The sequence below is a fragment of the Eschrichtius robustus genome, chromosome 19 (genome assembly GCF_028021215.1).
Source record: "Eschrichtius robustus isolate mEscRob2 chromosome 19, mEscRob2.pri, whole genome shotgun sequence".
Taxonomy (NCBI): Eukaryota; Metazoa; Chordata; class Mammalia; order Artiodactyla; family Eschrichtiidae; genus Eschrichtius; species Eschrichtius robustus.
The window spans coordinates 67,748,227-67,769,416 of NC_090842.1; the positions used below are offsets into that span (position 1 = coordinate 67,748,227).

Consider the following 21,190-nt stretch of genomic DNA (forward strand, 5'->3'; position numbering starts at 1 on the left):
AGATGCTCCTGGCATGGCAGCCAGATAAAATACAGGAAAACCAGTGAAATTTAAATTTCAAATAAACAAACACATTTTTGTCAGAGTGTTCTGTGTGTTTCCTCTTCTAAGTCTTTTTTACATTGAGTAGATGATAGCTGTGGTTTTGTCTCCCTGGCCTTTATTATGTTGAGATATGTTCCCTCTATACTTGTTGAGATAAAGTCTTCCTATTTGGATAGGATGTCATTCTTTTTCCCCATTGGTGTACAACCTCTGGCCTTCTAAATGCCTACTCAGAAGTAGGTTCTTCTCCTTGGATGGATCTGGAAACTGTCAAACGGAGTGAAGTAAGTCAGAAAGTGAAAAACAAATATCGTATATTAACGCATATATGTGGAACCTATAAAAATGGTATAGATGAATCAGTTTGCAGGGCAGAAATAGAGACACAGATGTAGAGAACAAACATATGGACACCAAGGGGGTAAAGTGGCGGGGGGGTGGTGGTGGGACGAATTGGGAGATTGGGATTGACATATATACACTAATATGTATAAAATAGATAACAAATAAGAATCTGCTGTATAAAAATATAAATAAAATAGGGCTTCCCTAGTGGTGCAGTGGTTAAGAATCCACCTGCCAATGCAGGGGACACGGGTTCGAGTCCTGGTCCTGGAAGATCACACATTCCGCGGAGCAACTAAGCCCGTGTGCCACAACTACTGGGCCTGCACTCTAGAGCCCGCGAGCCACAACTACTGAAGCCCACGCGCCTAGAGCCCGCACACCACAACGAAGAGTAACCCCCACTCGCCACAACTAGAGAAAGCCGGGGCGCAGCAACAAAGACCCAACATAGCCAAAAATAAATAAATAAATAAATAAAATAACTTTTAAAATAATAATAAATAAAATAAAATTTTAAAATTCAAAAAAAGAAATAGGTTCTTCGCACACTTTCGCTCATTGGCTGCTTTTAAACAAAAGTCTTTTACAACTTATTTCATGAGAAAAGAAAAAAGATTAGGTAACCCAATTTGGTTATAACCATTAGATCTCAATTCTCTTAACTCCCTCGAACTCTCCAGGCAATGAGAGTAAATTCACTAGATTAGGAAAACCAATCTGTTTCTCCCCAAAATGCAAACCATAAAGTCTAACATAAATAAAATACGATAAAGAAAATCTACCAAAAAACCTACATGGAGTCCTCTTTAACAAATCATGGTTTCTCCTGGTGGAGTTTCCATGGGAAATTGAATCTACCCAGATTATCTAAAATGGTTCCATCCAAGACCTTTATCCAATCACTGGGATGATGAGGTTATAGGACGGGACCCCTGGAATTTCCCCTGGCTCTTATATAAATAGAGACACTTCAGCTCCAGACACACTTTGAGAGCCAGTCCCGGACTTGAGGAGGCAGAAGGCAAGAGGGCTCCAAGAGGTAGGTGACATGTGGGAATGTCTAAAGAGAATGCTTAGAAGTCAGGAGAGATGGAGGAGGGTTTCAGAAAGGTTTGGCTTTCTATTCACCTTGCATTAGCTCGGAGACCTTGGGAAAGCAGCAGATCTCCCTCAAACCCCACATTAACTATGGTTGATTGTTGAACTCCTCTGTGAGATGCGAAGAATGTTTCCACACTCCGTGGTGTGGTGTGGAGTGGTTCATTGTTTCAGCTAGGGTTTCTGAACCGTGGCGCTATGGATATTTTGACCAGACATTTTTTTGTTTTCCTATAAAGGTGGTTGTCAGAATTATAATAGAATGGATTATTGTCTGCGGTATGAAATATTGAACCAGTGGGGTAGTGCTGTCCAGTATTTGGACGTGGGATGTGTGGGAGAGGGAAGGGTGGAATAAAATGAAACTCATCTGGTTCATTCTTTTCCTTTCCTTTTCTTTTCTTTTTCTTTCTTTTTTTTTTTTACCCCAGCCTTCTGAATAGTGACTCTATTGCTGAGAAGAAGCAGAGGAAATGCCTTTCCATAGAGTTCAATTGGCACCAGCTCTACAAGTGTAGAGTCTCAGAGTCCTGTTGGAAAATTCCTCCGTCAACATGGCTGAGGACCAGACATTTTTCCGGGGTCGAGGAAAACTGCCCGATGGCCCTGGATCAGAGTCACCAGTGTCTGTGCCACACCAAGATACACTTGTGGAAAAGCCAGACTGTGACCAGGAAACGTGGCACGTTCGCTTCAGAACATTTATGAGCTCAGAGGAATCCGACCCCGTCCAGGATCTGAGGAGACTCCGTGAGCTCTGCCATCTGTGGTTGAGGCCAGACGTTCACACCAAGGAGCAGATGATGGACAAGCTGGTGCTGGAGCAGTTTATGATCTGCATGCCGCTGGAGTGCCAGGTCTTAGTCAGAGAAACGGGGGTGCAGAGTTGCAAAGCCTTGGAGGACATGCTAAGAAATAAGCAGAAACCCAAGAAGTGTGTGAGTAGGAACCTTGGGATTGGTATGGGAAAGGGAGAGGTGGGATGGGACCTGCAAGCCGGGGGTTGAACAAGATAGGACCTGAGTGGTTGACTCTAAATCACTGATTTTCAAATGGGTGAGGTTCCTTTGGGCATCGTTGAGAGTTATTTTTGGCTGTCCCAACTTGAGGGATTGTAGATCTTTTAAACAAAAAAAAGTGCGCTTGTATGGTACGATGCCATTGGAGGCCTTGAGAGCTGCTTTCCGGGTCATATAGGAGACTGATCTCGATTGAGTTTTTTCCCCTCACAGACCATAGTCCGCATACAAGGACAGGAATTTCTGGTGCAAAGCTCAGAAGCTGAGATGGTTGAATCCGAGGCCAGTGACATGAACGATGAGAGAGACCAACGCAGGGAGCCCCGATACCCTGTGAGTGAGATACCTCCAGAGAACGGCCAGCAGAAAAGACGAGAGCTGCATATTCTGGCAGGAGCCAAGGACCTGTCAAGGGGGCAGGTGAGTGTGTGATGCCCTGGTCTCTGGAAAGAGTCCGGGGGAACTTAGAAGAGGTTCAGGTGGACATTGCTGCTAGAGTAATTGGGAGTTTTGGCAATGGACAGGAATGTACCCATTGGCTTCAGCGATTTTCATGGATGCCTTCAGTTCCTAGACATTTTCCAGCTTGTGTGAGAATGGAGATTTATCCATCTTTGTCCCTTTGCCATGAATACGTGTAGTTTTAAGAGTGGGGAGAAAGGAATCCTGCCTCAGTGGAATGGTACTAGGTCAGTTTGCCACGGGTAAATGCACTGACAGCTGATTTCCACATGGGTGCTTTCCTCAGAGGCACTTCATAGTTCAGAATATGGTCAACCCCTGGAGTTGAGGGAGTGGTTCCCAATTCGACTCATTTTTCCTCCTAGAGGACACTGGAGAACGTCTGGAGACAGCTGATTTGTCCAAATGGGGTTGGGTGTGGGGGAGGGGATGCCATTGATTTCTAGTGGGTCGAGACCAGGGACCCTGCTCGTCATCTTACCATGCACTGCGTAACCACCATCAGAAGGACGAATTCAAACAAAGTAGGAAAAAGTGATGAACTTGGGAGAATGTACCCAGGGTCCTTTGCTTCCAGAGTCAGGGGCAGGGAGTGCTGGGATGACACAGGGAGATGTATGCATTGAGAATTCAGAGTGCCAACTGTGGTATCCGGACTTGATTGCAAGATGTGGCCAGTAGAGATCAAGGACAGACTTGGGAATCAGGAGATGATTATCAACTGGGGAGATGGGGTGGCCCAGAAGAAGTCAGGGCATATCCCCCAAACTGATATTAGGAAAGTTGGAGTCTTAGATCGTGATATGACAGGGATGGCGAAAGAGGAAACAGAGCTTTTCCATGGACTAAGGTAGATGGGTTATTGACTGTGCTTGGTTGCTCCTTGTCAGGACCAGAAAGGTCTCCTGCCAGAGACCTTTCCTGAAACAGGTGAAATGGAGGGTCTGACACCCAAGGAGAACTTGGAGAAAGACCCGATGGAAGACACGGAGGAGACAAGAACCCATCAATCTCAAGAGCCTGAACATCTGAAAGGTCCTGGTGAGTCTGGAAACTTGGAATTCAGAGGAGTTAGTGACTCCCTTCCTATGGCTTGGGGCTGGGTACCCAGCATTACCATCCCTTGGGCGGGGGTGGGGGGAGTTGGTTCTCCAAACCCACCTTCTCCATCATCCCCTTTCCAGAGTGTGTCATCATCTAGGCTCTTAGGTAGTTTAGTTGATGGGAAGTTCTCTGCCACATCAGCGCTGGGTTTCAATGAGGTTGGCACCACGGAAAATGCTCCTTGTTAAATGCTGTGTGCTGAATCTCTTTTTTCAGAACAATTTGAGAGGGCAGAGGGCGGGAAGAATCCCCAAGAAGGAATTCATATTTCAAATGTGGATGCTGAACGTTTTCCTCTTGTGTTCCAGAGGGAGAAGTTTCTACTGACGGTGGATACAGAAAAGGTTCTCTGAGGGGTCTAAGAGGTTTCAAAAGGAAACGGTCCAACAGTCCCAGTTTCCAAGAAGTGCATCAAGAAGAAGCCACATCTTTGGACAAAGGAGAATTCTCAGGACAACTTGGGTCCCCTTCCACTGGTTCACCTAGCACGGTGGGACCCAACATTCTTCCTGAGGGAAAAGAAGCCCAGGCATGGGTACCCTATGAATGTACGGAATGCAAGAAGAGATTTCCTTATCCGTCTCAGCTTACCCTTCACCAGAGGACACACACAGGAGAGAGACCTTTTCGATGCAACACGTGTGCCAAAGGGTTCATGCAGTCTTCGGACCTGCGAGCTCACGAGCGGATCCACACAGGCAAGAAGCCATACTGCTGTGATCTCTGCCCCAAGAAGTTCACCCACGACTCCACGCTGCGTGCTCACAAGAGGACCCACACCAAGGAGAAGCCTTTCCAATGTGAGCACTGTGACAGAGCCTTCAGCCACAGAGGGAACCTCAATGTTCACCGACGCACCCACTCTGGGATCAAACCCTACGTGTGTCCCGAGTGTCACAGTGCCTTCTGTCAGCTGGGGACTTTCAAACGCCACCAGAAAATACATTCCAAATGACTCGCCCCAGTTCCTGCCCTCAGTTGCCAGTCCCTTCTGATCCAAGAAGGAAATTCAGGATAATGTGTTACTTATGTAATATCAAGAAAGGATGACATTTGAAGAATGAAGGATTATACTGGAACCTAATGGGGTTCCATTCACGTGAATTAGGAGGATCCTTGAGTGATAACTTGTAGTTCCCTTTGGATTTTGTTTTCTACTTTAGTGTAGTCTATGCTTTTCTGATAAGCTTTTGCTTTGCGTTCTTCTTCTTCCAATGAAGTCATGTCTCATTGGTTTTTCAGTACGTCGTCATGAAACTGAGGCTGCTGTTGATTGTCTTCCTGTTAGGCACGATTTCATTGTAAAATAGGATGCCCCACGTAGGGTGGCCAGATTAAATACAGGATAACCAGTGAAATTTAAATTTCAAATAAACAAACACTTTTCGGTCAAAGAGTGTTCTGTGTATTTCCTCCTCCAAGACTTCTACGTGGAGTAGATAATAGCTGTGTTCTTGTCTATGTGGCCTTTATTATGTTGAAATATGTTCCCTCTATACTTGTTCAGATATTGCTTCCTTAGGTGTTTAGAAAACGGAAGGCTTCCTAAATTGATAGGCATCATTCTTTTTCCCTACTGGTGTACAACCTCTGGCTTTCTAAATGCCTACTCAGAAATAGGTTCTTATAGCTGAGCTCATCAGCTGACATTAGAAAAAAAAAGTCTTTTTTAAAAAAAAATTTTTAACTTTTTATTAATTTTATTTATTTATTTTGGCTGCACTGGGTCTTTGTTGCTGCATGTGGGCTTCCTCTCATTGCGGCGAGCGGGGGCTACTCTTCATTGCGGTGCGAGGGCTTCTCATTGCGGTGGCTTCTCTTGTTGCGGAGCACAGGCTCTAGGCACGCGGGCTTCAGTAGTTGTGGCTTGCTGGCTCTAGAGCGCAGGTTCCGTCGTTGTGGCTCATGGGCTTAGTTGCTCCGCAGCATGTGGGATCTCCCTGGACCAGGGATCGAACCCCTGTCCCCTGCCTTGGCAGGAGGATTCTTAACCATTGTGCCACAAGGGAAGTCCTAGAAAGAAGTCTTTTAAGCCTTATTTACATGAGAAAAAATAGTTAGGTAACCCACCAACTATCAGACCTCTATTCTCTTTCTCCCTGGAACACTTCAGGCAAATGAGAAAAAAATTCACTAAACCAGGAATACCAATCCATTTCCCACCCCCCCCAAAAAAAGCAATCCATAAAAGTCTAGAATACATAAAGTACAATAAAGAAGTCTACCACAAAACCAAGATGGAAGCCTCTTGAATAAATCATGGTTTCTCCTGGTGAACTTTCCATGGAAAATTGAATCCACCTGGATTATCCAAAATGGTTCGTTCCACAACATTAACCCAATCACTCTGCTTACGGGGTAACAGTCAGGGACCCCTGGAATTTCCCCCAGCTCCATATAAATAGAGACATTTCATCTCCTGGCACAGTTGGAGAGCAAGTCTGTGACTTGAGCATGTTGAGGTCAACAGGGCTCCGTGGGGTAAGTCCCAAGCGGGAATGTCTAAAGAGAATACTTAGAAATCAGGACAGATAGAAGTGGGTTTCAGAAAGGTTTGGCTTTCTATTCAACTTTCTATTCTCTGAGCTAACTCGGAGACCTTGGGAAAACAACTGACCTCCCTGGATACTCATATTAACTACGGTTGATTGTTGAACTCTTCTGTGAGATGAGAAGAACTTGTCACCCAAGTGAACCTAAAAACCCAAAAACACTAATTCAGAAATACACATGCACCCCAATGTTCATAGCAACATTATTTACAATAGCCAAGACATGGAGGCAACCCATGTCCATCAACAGACGAATGGATAAAGAAGATGTGGTATGTATATACAATGGAATATTACTCAGCCATGAAAAGAATGAAATAATGCCATTTGTAGCAACATGGATGGACCTAGAGATTGTCATACTGAGTGAAGTAAGTCAGACAGAGAAAGACAAATATCATATGATGTCGCTTATATGTGGAATCTAAAAAATACAACAAACTAGTATAACAAAAAAGAAGCAGACTCACAGATATAGAGAACAAACTAGTGGTGACCAGTCGGGAGAGGGCAGGGATGAGCAATATATGGGTGGGGGAGTAGGAAGTACAAACTTTTGGGTGTGAATTAGGCTGCAAGGATGTAGTGTACAACACTGGGAATATAGCCTATATATATATATATATATATATATATATATATATATATATATATTTATTATTTTTTTAAGATAGGGAATATTTAGCCATTGTCATTAATTTAATGTAACAATAAATAAGTGACAATTAACTCTTCTTAGCAAGTTTGGAACATTTCTCTGATTTCGATAATTGTAAATTGTTGGGTCAAGACACATGCACATTCATACAACATTTAGTATATGTTACCAGATACAATACCTGCCGGGAAACTAACACTTCACAATCCAGCCAGCAGAGATCAGGGTCATCATTTTCCTACATTTGTGCCAAACTGGGTGTTGTACTTTTTGCCTCCAGAGGCACAAATAGAAGGCCATCATTTTGAAGCGTACCTCTTTGTTGGTTAGAATCTCAATATTGTTGCCTATGGTTGCTTTTTTTTTTATTGAAGTATAGTTTATTTACAATATTGTGTTAATTTCTGCTGGACAGCACAGTGATTCAGTCATACATTCTTTTTCATAATCTTTTCATTATGGTTTGTCACAGGATATTGAATATAGTTCCCTGTGCTATACAGTAAGACCTTGTTGTTTATCCATCCTATAGATAATAGTTTGCATCTTCTAATCTCAAAATCTCAATCCATCCCTCCCCCACCTCCTTTCCCCTTGGCAAACCATAAGTCTGATCTCTATGTCTGTGAGTCTGTTTCCATTTCATAGATGTGTTCATTTGTGTCTTATTTTAGATTCCACATATAAGTGATATCATATGGTATTTGTCTTTCTCTTTCTGTCTTACTTCACTCAGTATGACAGTCTCTAGGTCCATCCATGTAGCGGCAAATGGCATTATTTTGTTCTATTTTACGGCTGAGTAGTATTCCACTGTATGTACGTATCACATCTTCTTTATCCATTCATCTGTCGATGGACATTTAGGTTGTTTCCATGTGTTGGCTATTGTGAATAGTGCTGAATATAGCCAATATTTTGTAATAACTGTAAATGGAGTGTAACCTTTAAAAATTGTATTAAAAATAATTTAAAATGTCCAAAAAATTAAATTAAAAGATAAAATAAAATACAATAACCAGGACTTTCCTGGTGGCCCAGTGGTTAAGACTCCACGCTCCCAATGCAGGGGACACAGGTTTGGTCCCTGGTCGGGGAACTAAGACCCCACATGCTGCATGGCATGGCCAATAATAATAATAATAATAATAATAAAAATAAAATAAAATAACCAATGGAGTCTAAAAAGTAAAAAAAGGGACAATATAACAAAACAGTCTCGCAGAATCAGAACAAACTATTGATACCAGTGTGGAGAAAGAAGAGGGAGGGGCAAGATAGATGAAGGGATTTAATTGGTACAAACTAGTAGGTATAAACTAAGTTACAAGGATGTAATACACAGCACAGGGAATACAGTTAATAGTTTATAACAAAGTGTGTAGTATATTCTATAAAAGTATCGAATTACCATTTTGTACATCTGAAACTAATGTAATATTGTAAGTCAACTATACTTCAATAAAAAATAAAATGAAAAAATAAAGTAAAATAACCAGTTCTTCAAATGGGGAAATGTTTTGCTCACTGATGTTTCAAGGAATGAGTATCTGTTTTAAAAAAATAAATCTTTCTGCTGTTAGTGTGGGAATGAATTTGATCCTTCATTTGGTAATTCACATGACCTGCCATTTTTTTCTTTTACTAGAATGGTATATTTAAATGTCGTTGTGGGACTTCCCTGGTGGCGCAGTGGTTAAGAATCTGCCTGCCAATGTAGGGGACACGGGTTCAAGCCCTGGTCCGGGAAGATCTTACATGCCACGAGGAGCAGCTAAGCCCCTGCGCCACAACTACTGAGCCCACGTGCCACAACTTCTGAGCCGGTGCCCTGCAACAAGAGACCACAACAATGAGAGGCCCGCGCACTGCAACGAAGAGTAGCCCCCGCTCGCTGCAACTGGAGAAAGCCTGCGTGCAGCAACGAAGACCCAACACAGCCAAAAAAATTAAAACAAATACATGAATACATTTATTAAAAAAAAAAAAATCAGCCTAGCGGTTGCTGTAGGGACAAATGTCCCTGGAGGCTTGCACCACTGGGGAGGCCACTTCAGTGACCCAGGACGTCCCAACATGTTATGACCATGCCCTGAATTAGGCAGTGGATGAAGAAAAAAGTCTGAGCAGCATTCAAAAAGTAGAAAGAGCAGGTGTCGCGAGGGCCTATGTGTTGCAGATGGAGATAAAGAAAAGCAAACCAGTGGCTCTGGGCGTTCCCCGCAAAGGGAAACTGGAGATGAAGGGCAAGTCTGAAGTAGGGACGGAAGTGCTCATTTTCAGTGGCCAGTGAGAAGGTCTGTAGAACGGACGTCCAGGGAGACATCTGAAGTCCACGGATAGCTGGGTTTAGGGGTCTGGAGTGGATGCCAGGCTTGGCCCTCATCTGCAACAGGGTTCGTGAGCCCCAAATAGTCGAGAGGGTAGGTGGGGAGAGAACCCTGCATCCGGGGGAGGCACCAGAAGAAGGGGTAAGAGGAGGGGAAATGGGACCAGGGGAATCGTGGCAGTAACCCCAGTCAGGGCAGGGGCATAGGAATGCGGAGCAAAGAAAAGATTTGAGGGACAGTGAGATGTTAGAAGGAGATTCTGGGAAGGAGGTGACTCATCGTGGCCGGAGGGTCAGCTGGAGATAATCCCAAGGGCTGACCCCCACGTTCTCAAGAGAAGTTACGGGGAGGATATGGAACGCTTGTTCCCGGGTCGTGGGCTACGGGGTCCCTTCAGTACCTCACAGATCAAGGATGTGCAGAAACTAGACGCCCACCGTCCTCAGCTGGCAGGAGAGCTGGCCGTCTTCCACCCTGGATCTTCCCATCCACCACTGACACATCTTCCTAAACGTGGGCCTGGGAGACTCAGCGAGCCTCTGGCACATTTGGAGAACTCCGCCCCCACTTTTTCCTGGTGCCATCCCTAGGGAATCACAGGGATGCGGTTTGGGGCAATCAACCCCACCTTTTGTATCAGAAGTCATTTCTATTAGAAGTTAAGTAAACAGCTATAAGGAAACAAAAGTAAATGTTTAGGACACCTTCTCCTAGTTTTCGGTACTTGATCTACTTGATTTGTGGTTTTGCAGAAACAAGTGATACTATAAGGAATCCTGCCCTTTCTGGTTTGATATGTGCCAACTTTTTTAAGATGCATCGTATGGACTGCAGAAGAGACTTTGGGGGGTGATGGATGATCTCGGCTTCCATGTCTGTCTGTCCTTCAAATCCTCCCCACTCCTTTCTGTCTCAGAGGCTTTGCACAAGGCGTATCCAAGTTACACTTGCCCAGATCGCTACCAATTCAGATCTAAACTCCAATGGCACCACCTCGGTGAGGTCTTTCCTGACAACTCTAGCTAACGCAGCATCCCAAACCTATCACTCTCTACCACATGATTTTCTTTTAATTACTTTCTTTGCAGCAATGACCAGTACCTGAAGCAGTATCATCATCATTATTATTATTATTATTATTTTTACTAATATTATTGTTTGTCTTCCTATGCTAAACTATAAACTCCTTAGGGTTAGAGACACTGCATCCCCAACAAGTAGACTACTTGGTGCCTAGAGGATGCCTGACGTATGGTTCTCTCTCTCTCTCTTTTTTTAAAAATAACTTTATTGAACTATAATTCACATATGTAAAGCCCACTCTTTTATTTTTGGCTGCACCGCACGGCTTGCGTGATCTTAGTTCCCCGACCAGGGATCGAACCCACGCCCCCTGCAGTGAAAGCGCAGAGTCCTAACCACTGGGCCGCCAGGGAAGTCCCTGGTTTTCTCTTCCGGCTCACAGCAACCCTACCAGGCAGAGGTGGGGCTGAGAGGCAACTTACTGAGATGGTTTAGGGCAATACTATCGGCTATGGTAGCCACGATCAGGTGGAGATATTTAAATTTAAATGAGTTAAAATGAAATAAAACTAAAAACCATCTTTCCTCAGTTGCAATATCCTCAAGTGCTCAGTAACCAGAGGTGGCCGCCCTATTGGGCACCACAGATATGGGACGTTCCCTTTGCTACAGAAAGTTCTCTTGGACACGGCTGGTTTAGAGCATGCGCTGCACATTCAGATACTTGGCTGCAAATCCCAATCCTGCCAATGACTATTTACATGATTATGTGTTGACCTTACACTTTCTGGGTCTTGGTTTCTTCATCTATAAAATGGGGCCAATAATGGTTCCTATCTCACAGAGTAGTAGGCGTTCCTAGATGCAAAGGCACTTAGTAGGGCATCTGGTATATGGTCAGTGCTGTCAAAAGTATTAGCTGTCGCTACGATGTCTCCAGTTTTGCTTCTCAGGAAACCGCGGACCAAAAAGGAGAAATGATTTGTCCAAGTTCACAGAGGCAGGAGGCGGAGGAGCTGAAGTCTGATCCCATACTTTTCTGATTTCACAGTCTGACTCTTTCCCTTCACACGGTGCGAGTCCCTTCTGGGCAAATCTCTTAAACTCCTTGCCCCCTTATCTGTTCAGTGGGGCATAAGAGACTCCAGTGGGCCTTCTACCCAGGATAGGAGAGAAGAAAGTGACCGGAGAGCCAGCCAGAGCCCAGGAAATGGGTTGTCAATGTTAAGTAAATTTCAAGCATCTCCGGATTTCCTAGAAGTTGGGAGCAGGAAGCCAGACTGCCCAGATCAGAGTAGGTCACAGCAGGTGGGGCTGTGACCACCCCCCTCCCCCACCATGTGGGAGTAATGGCCTGGGTGGCAGGGACAGAACGCTCACCCCTTGCACCATGATGGACCTCTGGGGTTGCTCCAAGAACTTCATGGAAGGTTTGAACTATCTTTTTTTTTTTTTTTTTTTTTTTAATGATATTCTTGTCTGCTTACATTCTTTTTATGTATGTATGTATGTATGTATGTATGTATGGCTGTGTTGGGTCTTCGTTTCTGTGCGAGGGCTTTCTCTAGTTGCGGCAAGCGGGGGCCACTCTTCATCGCGGTGCGCGGGCCCCTCACTATCGCGGCCTCTCGTTGCGGAGCACAGGCTCCAGACGCGCAGGCTCAGTAATTGTGGCTCACGGGCCGAGTTCCTCCGCGGCATGTGGGATCTTCCCAGACCAGGGCTCGAACCCGCGTCTCCTGCATTGGCAGGCAGATTCTCAACCACTGCGCCACCAGGGAAGCCCTGAACTATCTTTATTAATTTCCCTATACAGAGCCGGGGGACTGCTGCTGCTGTTTTAATTTCTTTCTTTTTTTAAAAATTTTTATTGGAGTAGAGTTGATTTACAATGTTGTGATAGTTTCAGGTGTACAGCAAAGTGAATCTGTTGTACGTATACATATATCCACTCTTTTTTAGATTCTTTTCCCATAGAGATCATTACAGAGTATTGAGTAGAGTTCCCTGTGCTATACAGTAGGTCCTTATTAGTTGTCTATTTTATGTATAGTAGTCAGTCTCAATTTCCCAATTTACCCCTTCCCTCCCAACCCCCTGGGAACCATAAATTTGTTTTCTACATCTGTGACTCTATTTCTATTTTGTAAATAAATCATTTGTAACATTTTTTGGATTCCACAGATGAGCGATATCATATATTTGTCTTTCTCTGTCTGACTTACTTCACTCAGTATGACAACCTCCAAGTCCATCCATGTTGCTGCAAATGGCATTATTTCATTCTTTTTCATGGCTAAGTAGTATTCCATTGTATATATATGTACCACATCTTCTTTGGTTTAATTTCTAAATATAGTTAGTTTTAATATGTACAGTCCACTGTGCTTGTACTTTTTTTGGGTCATATAGGCTGCTATTTTCTTGTTATTTTTAGAGATTTTAATGAATTTTTCCACACTGAAATTTTAACAAATTAAGATAAAATTCACCCTTTTAAAGTGTACAATTCACTGGAATTTAGCACATTCACCATATCTTGCCACCACCACCTGTACCTAGTTCCAAAACATTTTCATCCCGCCAAAGGAGACCCCATTCTCATTAAGCAATCATTTCCCTTCCTCCCCTGCCCTTAGCCCCTGGCAACCACTAATATGCTTTCTGTCCCTGTGGGTTTACCTGTTCTGGGTGTTTCACATAAATGCAATCATGTAATGGGTGGTCTTTTGTGTCTGGCTGCTTTCACTTAGCATAATGTTTTCAAGGTTCATCCATGTTTAGCCTCTGTGTGTATTTCATCTCGGTTTAGAGTTGGTATAACCAGTGTATAGATAGACCCCATTTCATTTATCCATTCGTCCATCAGTGGACATTTGGGTTGTTTCCACCTTTTGGCTCCTGGGAAGAGTGTTGCTATGAGCATTCATGTGTGTTACAAACTGAATATTTTTGTCCTGCCCAGATTTGGATATTGAAATCCTGGTCCCCAGTGGGATGGTGTTTGGAGGTGGGACCTTGGGGAGGTGATGAGGTTGTGCTGGTGGAGCCCTCACGAATGAGATTAGTGCCCTTATAAGAAGAGACAGGAGAGGTGGTTCTCGCTCTCTGCTCTCTGCCAGGTGAGGACACAGCGAGAAGATGGCCATTTGCAAGCAAGGAAGGGGCACTCACCAGACACTGAATCTTGGACACACAGAGTTTCTCCTCTTATTCAGATCTTACATTAGTGTGGTACATTTCTTACAACTGATGAATGAATATCGTTGCATTATTCTTAACTAAAGTCTATAGTTTACCTCAGGGTTCATGTTACTGTACAATTCTATAGATTTTGACAAACACCTAATGTCATTCCTCTGTCACCATATCATACAGACTAGTTTCACTGCCCTAAAATTCCCCCTCTGCTCCATCTATTTATAATATGCTTTACTTTTTAAAAAAATATTTATTTATTTATTTATTTAATTAATTTATTTTTGACTGCATTGGGTCTTTGTTGCTGTGCACGGGCTTTCTCTAGTTGCAGTGAGCAGGGGCTACTCTTCATTGCAGTGCACAGGCTTCTCATTGCGGTGGCTTCTCTTGTTGCAGAGCACAGGCACACAGGCTTCATTAGTTGCAGCACGCGGGCTCAGTATTTGTGGCGCACGGGCTTAGTTGCTCCGCGGCGTGTGGGATCTTCCCGGACCAGGGCTCGAACCTGTGTCCCCTGCATTGGCAGGCGGATTCTTAACCACTGCACCACTAGGGAAGTCCCTATAAAACTTACCAAAAAAAAAAAAAAAGAATATATTTAAAATACTAAACCTAACTCTTTCGTATTCTACGAATAACTCTAGTATCTAAAGTCATTGCTGATATGATTTTGCTGGCAGTTGTTCTTGTTTTCTCTTGCTCATGGTTTAGTTGCCTTGTTGAGAATTTTGACTGCATGCATATCAAATAAAATTCAAAGAATTTTTTGAAAAAAAATAAAAATAAAAAATAAAACTTACCATTAGTGACATTTAGGACATTCACAATGTTGTGCAACCCTCACCACTATCTAGCTCCAAAAATTTTTCATCATCCCCAAAAGAACCTCTGTACCCATAAGCAGTCTCTCCTTCTAGCCCCTGGCAACCACTAATCATCTCTCTCTCTCTCTCTCTCTCTCTCTCTCTCTGGATTTAGCTATTCTGGACATTTCATATGAGTGGAATCATATACTGTGTGGCCTTTTGTGTCTGGCTTCATTCAGGTAACATAATGTTTTCAAAGTCCATCCAGGTTGTAGCATGTAACAACACTTCATTCTTTTCCATGGCTGAATAGTATTCCTTTGCATGGATATGCCACATTTTGTTTATCCATTCTTCAGTTGAAGGACATTTGAGTTGTTTCCACCTTTTGACTATTGTTACCAGTGCTGCTATGAACATCTGTGTACAAATTTTTGTTTGAACACCTGTTTCCAGTTCTTTGGGGTACACACACCTAGGAGTAGAAAGTCTGTGTCATATGATAATTCCATGCTGAACTTATTATAGAGAAATGCAGTCAATACATTTTTATTGAGTAACTGCTCTGTGATGGATTCTGGATTCATTAAAATGGTTAAACGGTGAATTTTATGTCATGTGGATTTTACCTCGATTTTTGAAAACTATAAAAAGGGGTGGAGGCTGGAGTCACCCTCAGGCTGTAGGTTTCAGACCAATGCAGCAGACTGTGAGCCCCTCTGGGAGCAAGAAGACGCTTGATCTCTCCCTGGGACTCCAGTGCCCAGAGCAAGCCTTATATATTCACACCCTGCACCAACTCTACATGACCCCAGTGTGACAGGCTGGGGGTGCAGCAGGGCTGCAGCAGGGGAGCTCGCTGTGCTCTTGGAGCATGCCCTCTAGTGGGAGTGCAGGGGATAAACTAGCAATCACCTGAGTTTCCTAGAAGGTGCTGTGACAGAGAGGAACTGGAGGGGGCAGTTTTGTTCCACTGGGTGGTCAGAAGAACCCCTCTCTGAGGAGAAGATATTTGCACTGAGTGATGGGGAGGGGCCAGCCGGCTGAGATCTAGGGAAGCATGTTCCAGGTAGTGGGTCAGCTCGGTGAGTTGGAGGGGCAGGGTGAGCAGAGACCAGTGAGCAAGGAGAGTGGTCTAGGATATAAATCAATGCACAAATACATTTCCCTCCTTTCTTGCCTTCCTTAGAAACGATCCCTGCCGTGCTTTCGAGTGGCCCTGCTCCATCTCGGCTCAACCTTCATGAGTCCTCCATCTCCCAGGTAGTCAGTCTCACCTCCCGCGAAAACTCCCTGTTCCCTGGACTGCCGATTTGGAGGGTAATGAGTTGGGTCCTTTGAGGAATAGCGCCTATCTGCCCAGAGGCACGGCAGGAGGGTGTCTCTGAGAAGATGGGCCCAGAGTGTAGCTGAGTGAGCATCTGCAGGGGCCTCCCCCACAACTCCTCTTCAGCCTTTATCACCTCTTCCCTGCTGTTTCTGTCATAAAATGTACCCTTGTTGAAATGGCTGAGTGCCTGGTTCTTCCACTGAGACTTTGCATGTGGGGTGGCAGGTGTGCGAAGAGTCCTATCTATCACCTAATTCTGGCAGCAACCCTATAAGGAGGTTCTATTATGCTGCCTGCTTTGTAAGTGGAGAATATAGAAGACTTGAGTCCAGATCCCAGCTCCACCCCTTACTGGATTGCCATTCTGGGGAAGTTATTGTTTCTCAATGCCGCGTTTTACTCTCTATAAAGTGCGGATATTAAGAGCGTACAAGACCTCTAATCATCACGATCAGGACCAGTCGTTTGGTTCATCAAAAAGTTGGTTAAAAGGGGCAATGAAAAATACTTTAAAATCTGTAATTGTACACACATTTGCCAAAGCTTTGATATAGGGCCAGAGGTTGGTTTTGCTTTGTTTTTAGTTTGGGTATATGGACCTACAATTTCCAGTTTGTCCTTAAGTGGGGAGCAAAAACTCTTATACAGCAATTTGAGCGTAGAGGGAGGCCAGGTATGCTGTTCTACACGCTACAGTGCACAGGACGGCCCCCAGACCGAAATGTCAATAACGCTGAGGCTGAGAAACATGGGTTCACTTTCTGCGTCTCCTCGCTCAAAACGTCCATCCCCCTGTTTGTTCCCTGCTGTCTCCATGGCAACGGGCACTTATCGGGCCATTTAATAACGACCCGCTGGATGAATAAATGAAGGCCCAGGATGGGCAGGGGGAGGCGGGCGTGCTCCTGAGACTCACTAGTGGCCCATTTGTCATGGAGACAGGCCTGAAATGGAAAGTCTGGGTTTCCAACCAAATTGGGAGCAAAAAAATAATAAATAAACAAAAACGAGCGAGTGAATCCAGCGAAGTCTCTTTGCACTTACTAGAAAGCAGACACGATCATTTATTAGTGATTATTTGAATAATAAAGCTTCCCCGACCCCAGGCAGACAGCTTACAAGCGGCCCCACCCCCACCGGGCTCCTCCCAGGACCCGCCCCATCACCGCCCTACCCAGGTGCACAAGCTCAATTTCTCGTCACAGGGCCCGGCACGTGACGTCACCGCGCAAGGGGCGGGGAGGGAGCGTGCGGTGTTACCATGGTTACCGCGCTAGGCTCGGAAACTTCCACAAGTGATGGTCGAGCCCCCCACAACTGACCCCGAGGCCAGCGAACGGTCCAGGCCACCTGGCAGGCAGGAAGGACCTGGCAAGCAGGGCCAGGGATAGAAAACGGGAACGCTGGGTCAGGGACATTTTTCACTCCTATCGGCGGCCCGATTGCTCGGCGGCCACTTCCGGATCCGGGTGCTATTTTTCCCCAGAAAATAACAGTTTGAGAACCATTTACAAGCGTTCTCTATACACGAAGTCATCCTTGAATACAGCCATTGTTATCACAGTCTCCTTTTTACAAACAAGTGCTCCTCCGGTTTCTCTGTCCCTTTGAGACTACAATACCCAGAAGTCTCCGGGCTGCTCTTCCCCAGGTCCTCAGTCGGAAGGTTGCCCTGGAGACAGCGAGACGCCGGAAGCCAGAAGAATGAGGCGGGGCCAGATTGGAAGGAGGATTCTGATTGGCGGAGCGACCACGTCACCGGCTTTGAAGGACAGGTCAAGGGTGCGCGTGCGCACTGCGTTGGCCCTGCGCGCATTCTCGGTTAGTGGAGTCCGGGGGTCCGCACACCTCCGGCTACTGGGTGGGGTCGCAGGTCGCGTTGGGGCACAGCCAAATTTGCGCACGCCAAGCGCTCCGGGCTGCGTTCCCGGGGCCAGAACTGCGGGCTCCGTAGAAGTGCCCGGGGAGGTGAGTGAGATCCCCGGATACCCTACCCGGGTTTCCCACTGGGATTGCCAGTCTCCGTCGTAACAGCCCCTCCTAGCTCGCATGTGACGTCATAGCTCCCCCTGGGAGGAGAAGGAGCAAATTTGAAGGGGGTGCGGGTTCTGAGCCTCGCCCGCTCCCTCCTCTGGGCTGATATAAGGCATCCTGTTTAGGAGTTTGCACTCTGCATCCTGACCTGGGTCTGAATCTTGGCTCTGTAGCTACCCAGCAATGGGGCTGGTGGCCAGGGTTTCAGGTCCTCATGTTAAAATGGTGGACGGCGTCTTCTCCTGAGACGTGTTACGAGAGTTAAACACTAGGCTACCACACCCACAGCTCTTAAGAATGCTTTCTCACAGGAGTTCAGTAATCATTGATGATTGTTTTAGAATTATTTTTTAATGATGATAAATGGAAAATGGCTGGCACAAAATCGCTTTCGAAAAATGATAGACATTACAGGTTTAATAGAATTCGTATCAGCTCATGCCAGCTACCACGTATCAAATACTCATCGTGTGCCAAAGCGTTATAAAACGCTTCTATTACTCAACCTTCACTGAAATCCCATGAATGTAGTTCCTCTCAAAAATCCGCATTTCACCAAGAAGGAAGTCAAGCCTGAAGCAGGCTGCCTCACTTGAACAGGGACACAGAGCAAGTAACTAGACCCAGCACATCTCCTTAATGTCAAAAGATCTGCCCTTAGCCACACGTTTTGCCACCTCTGATATTATAGCGATTTCATAGCAATATCCAAGGGTGGTTTATAGTAAGAAACATGTTTGGTCTTTGTTCCCATTCTTAGGGCATCGAGCTCCTAAAACCCTTGAAATTTCATAAGTAATGAGAGTTGATAAAGGTGCTTTTGATATGTTAGTGAGATGGCTTTTGGCAAGCACGTAAGGACTCTGGGCTGGTTGCCAGGGGCGCCAGCCTGGCGACTGGCGATTGTCCACGGTCAGTGATTTCATCAAGCGTACCGAGGTGATGAAGCCTTTATAAAAGCCAAGGAGGATGGGGTTCTGAGAGCTTCCAGGTGGGTGGACACATGGAGATTTGGGAGAGCGGAGCACCGCAGAGGGCATGGAGGCCCCAAGCCCTTTCTTCACACCTTGCCCTATACATCTGGTCCATCTGGCTATTCCTGAGTTACATTCTTTTATCGTAAACTGGTCATGTGGTGGGAATTCCCTGGTGGTCAAGTGGTTAGGACTCCACGCTTCCACTGCAGGGGGCCCAGGTTCAATCCCTGGTCGGGGAACTAAGATCCTGTATGCCATGTGGTGCGTCCAAAAATAAAAACAAACAAACAAAAAACTGGTCATCTGGTAAGTAAGATGTTTCTCTGAGTTCTGTGAGCCACTCTCACCAGTTAATTGAGCCCAAGGAGGGGGTCTTTGGAGCCTCAAATCCATAGCCAGTGGGTCAGAAGCACAGGTGACAACCTGGATGTGTGTTTGGTGTCTGAGTTGGAGGGGACAGGGCAGTCTTGTGGGACTGAGCCCTTAACCTGTGGGATCTGATGCTGTCTCTGGGTAGATATTGTCAGAATTGAGTTGAATTGTTGGACCCCCAGCTGGTGTCAGAGAATTGCTTGGTGGTGTGTGAAAAAAACACACGTTGTAATTGGTGTCAGAATTAGAACATGTAATCCTTTTCTGGATTCCTCGGTCCTCTGTGCCCCTAGGAAAGGCCCCCCCCCTCTTTCTTTTTGACTCTGAGCAAGACCAGGACAGCCCACGCACCTCCGAGGGATCCTCTGAGCCTTGGGGGAGTCTGGTGGTGATACAGGGCCCGCCTCACCTGCCTTCCCAATGCCTTTCCACGCCTGCATCATGGTGCCCACCCCACAGGGCAGGGGAAGTCTTAGATGCATCTGCCTCACGTGGATGAGAGCCAGCCTGAGTACGAGCTCATTACTATTTCATGAAAATGAAAATCTTAAAAAGTCCTCAGGCTGGGAATTCCCTGGCGGTCCAGTGGTTAGGACTCAGCGCTTTCAATGCCGAGGGCGAGGGTTCCATCCCTGGTCGGGGATCTAAGATCCTGCAAGCCATGTAGCACGGCCAAAAAAAAAAGAAGTAGTCAGGCTAATGGTTCTCAAATTGCGGGTCCCCTGACCAGCAACACTTGCACCTTCTGGGAGATTGTTAGAAACGCAAATTCCTTGGGGCCCACTCCAGACCCACGGAGCCAGAAACACAGGGAGTGTGGCCAGCACTCCGTGTTTTAACTGGCCTTCAGGTGGTTCTGATGTGCTCGAGTTTGAAAATGATGTGGGGAAGGGATACAATTAGGATGCTTAGGAAACCCGGCTGATATGGTCATCCTGTGCTGGGGGTGGAGGGAAGAGGAAGCACTCCAAGACTTTTCTTTGTGGCTTCTTGTTATCGAATCACTCCTGCTCGCCGCTTACCGAATCAATACTCTCAAATGTTGGTGGAATGGAAAGCTGCCTTTTATCGGGATGCCAGCAGTCTGGGGAGATGGTGGACGCAGCGTCCCCGAGAAACCACCTCTGAAGATTCTGCTCCGTCATGAAAGCTTTTAAAGGGAAACAGGGACGTCATGTCGGTTAATCACTGAGATGGGGGGGTCAGAGTCGTCACCATCCCCCACTGTGTGCAGGCTTGTTGACTTCTTGTGATTTTTCTCTAGATGCTATCTTGTCCACACACTTTGTTTGAGAGATTCCTGAAGGGGAAGCTAGGGAAGAGATCTGGTCATCAGTTAATTACTTATTCTTCATTTCTACGTCTTTGATCTACGGAAAAACCAACAGGTTAGGCAAGGTATTGTGTGATCAAAAGATCTGAAAGGTGTGTTAGGGCCGGAGATAAGTAGAGCATGGGGGCAGCTGGTTTAAGATTAGTGACAAGACAAAGGGATGCCTTCTGAAGAGAGCTCTTTCCTGCAGAGCTTTTTCCTGCCCAAAGCTGCTTGTATTGTGACACTTGAAGGGTCAGTTAAGGAGCGCTAGGCTCCTTACAGACACATGAGAAAGTTAAGATTCTTACTCAGTACTTTAAGGGTCATAGAAACCTGATAACCGCTAAATTATGGCAAGGTCTGGTCCTTCGTAGTTGCAAAGCTTCACAGCAACCTATAGCATTTGCTTAATCTCTTGCCCCTTGGAATCACCATGGCGGGGCCCCGTCGCAGACACTGGGCTTCAGTTGGCTCCAGGTGGTGCTGGGATGGTTTTTTTTAAAGAAATGGTAATTA

The 21,190-nt window shown here is 45.5% G+C and overlaps 1 protein-coding gene across 1 annotated transcript; it reads left to right on the forward strand.

Moving 5' to 3' along the window:
- Positions 1 to 2,045: 2,045 nt before the first annotated feature.
- LOC137753895 (zinc finger and SCAN domain-containing protein 5B-like) lies at positions 2,046 to 5,031 on the forward strand. Its single transcript, XM_068529335.1, has 4 exons — positions 2,046 to 2,429; positions 2,724 to 2,930; positions 3,863 to 4,013; positions 4,385 to 5,031. Exons 1-4 carry the CDS (start codon positions 2,046 to 2,048, stop codon positions 5,029 to 5,031), a joined length of 1,389 nt encoding a protein of 462 aa, XP_068385436.1.
- Positions 5,032 to 21,190: the final 16,159 nt, after the last annotated feature.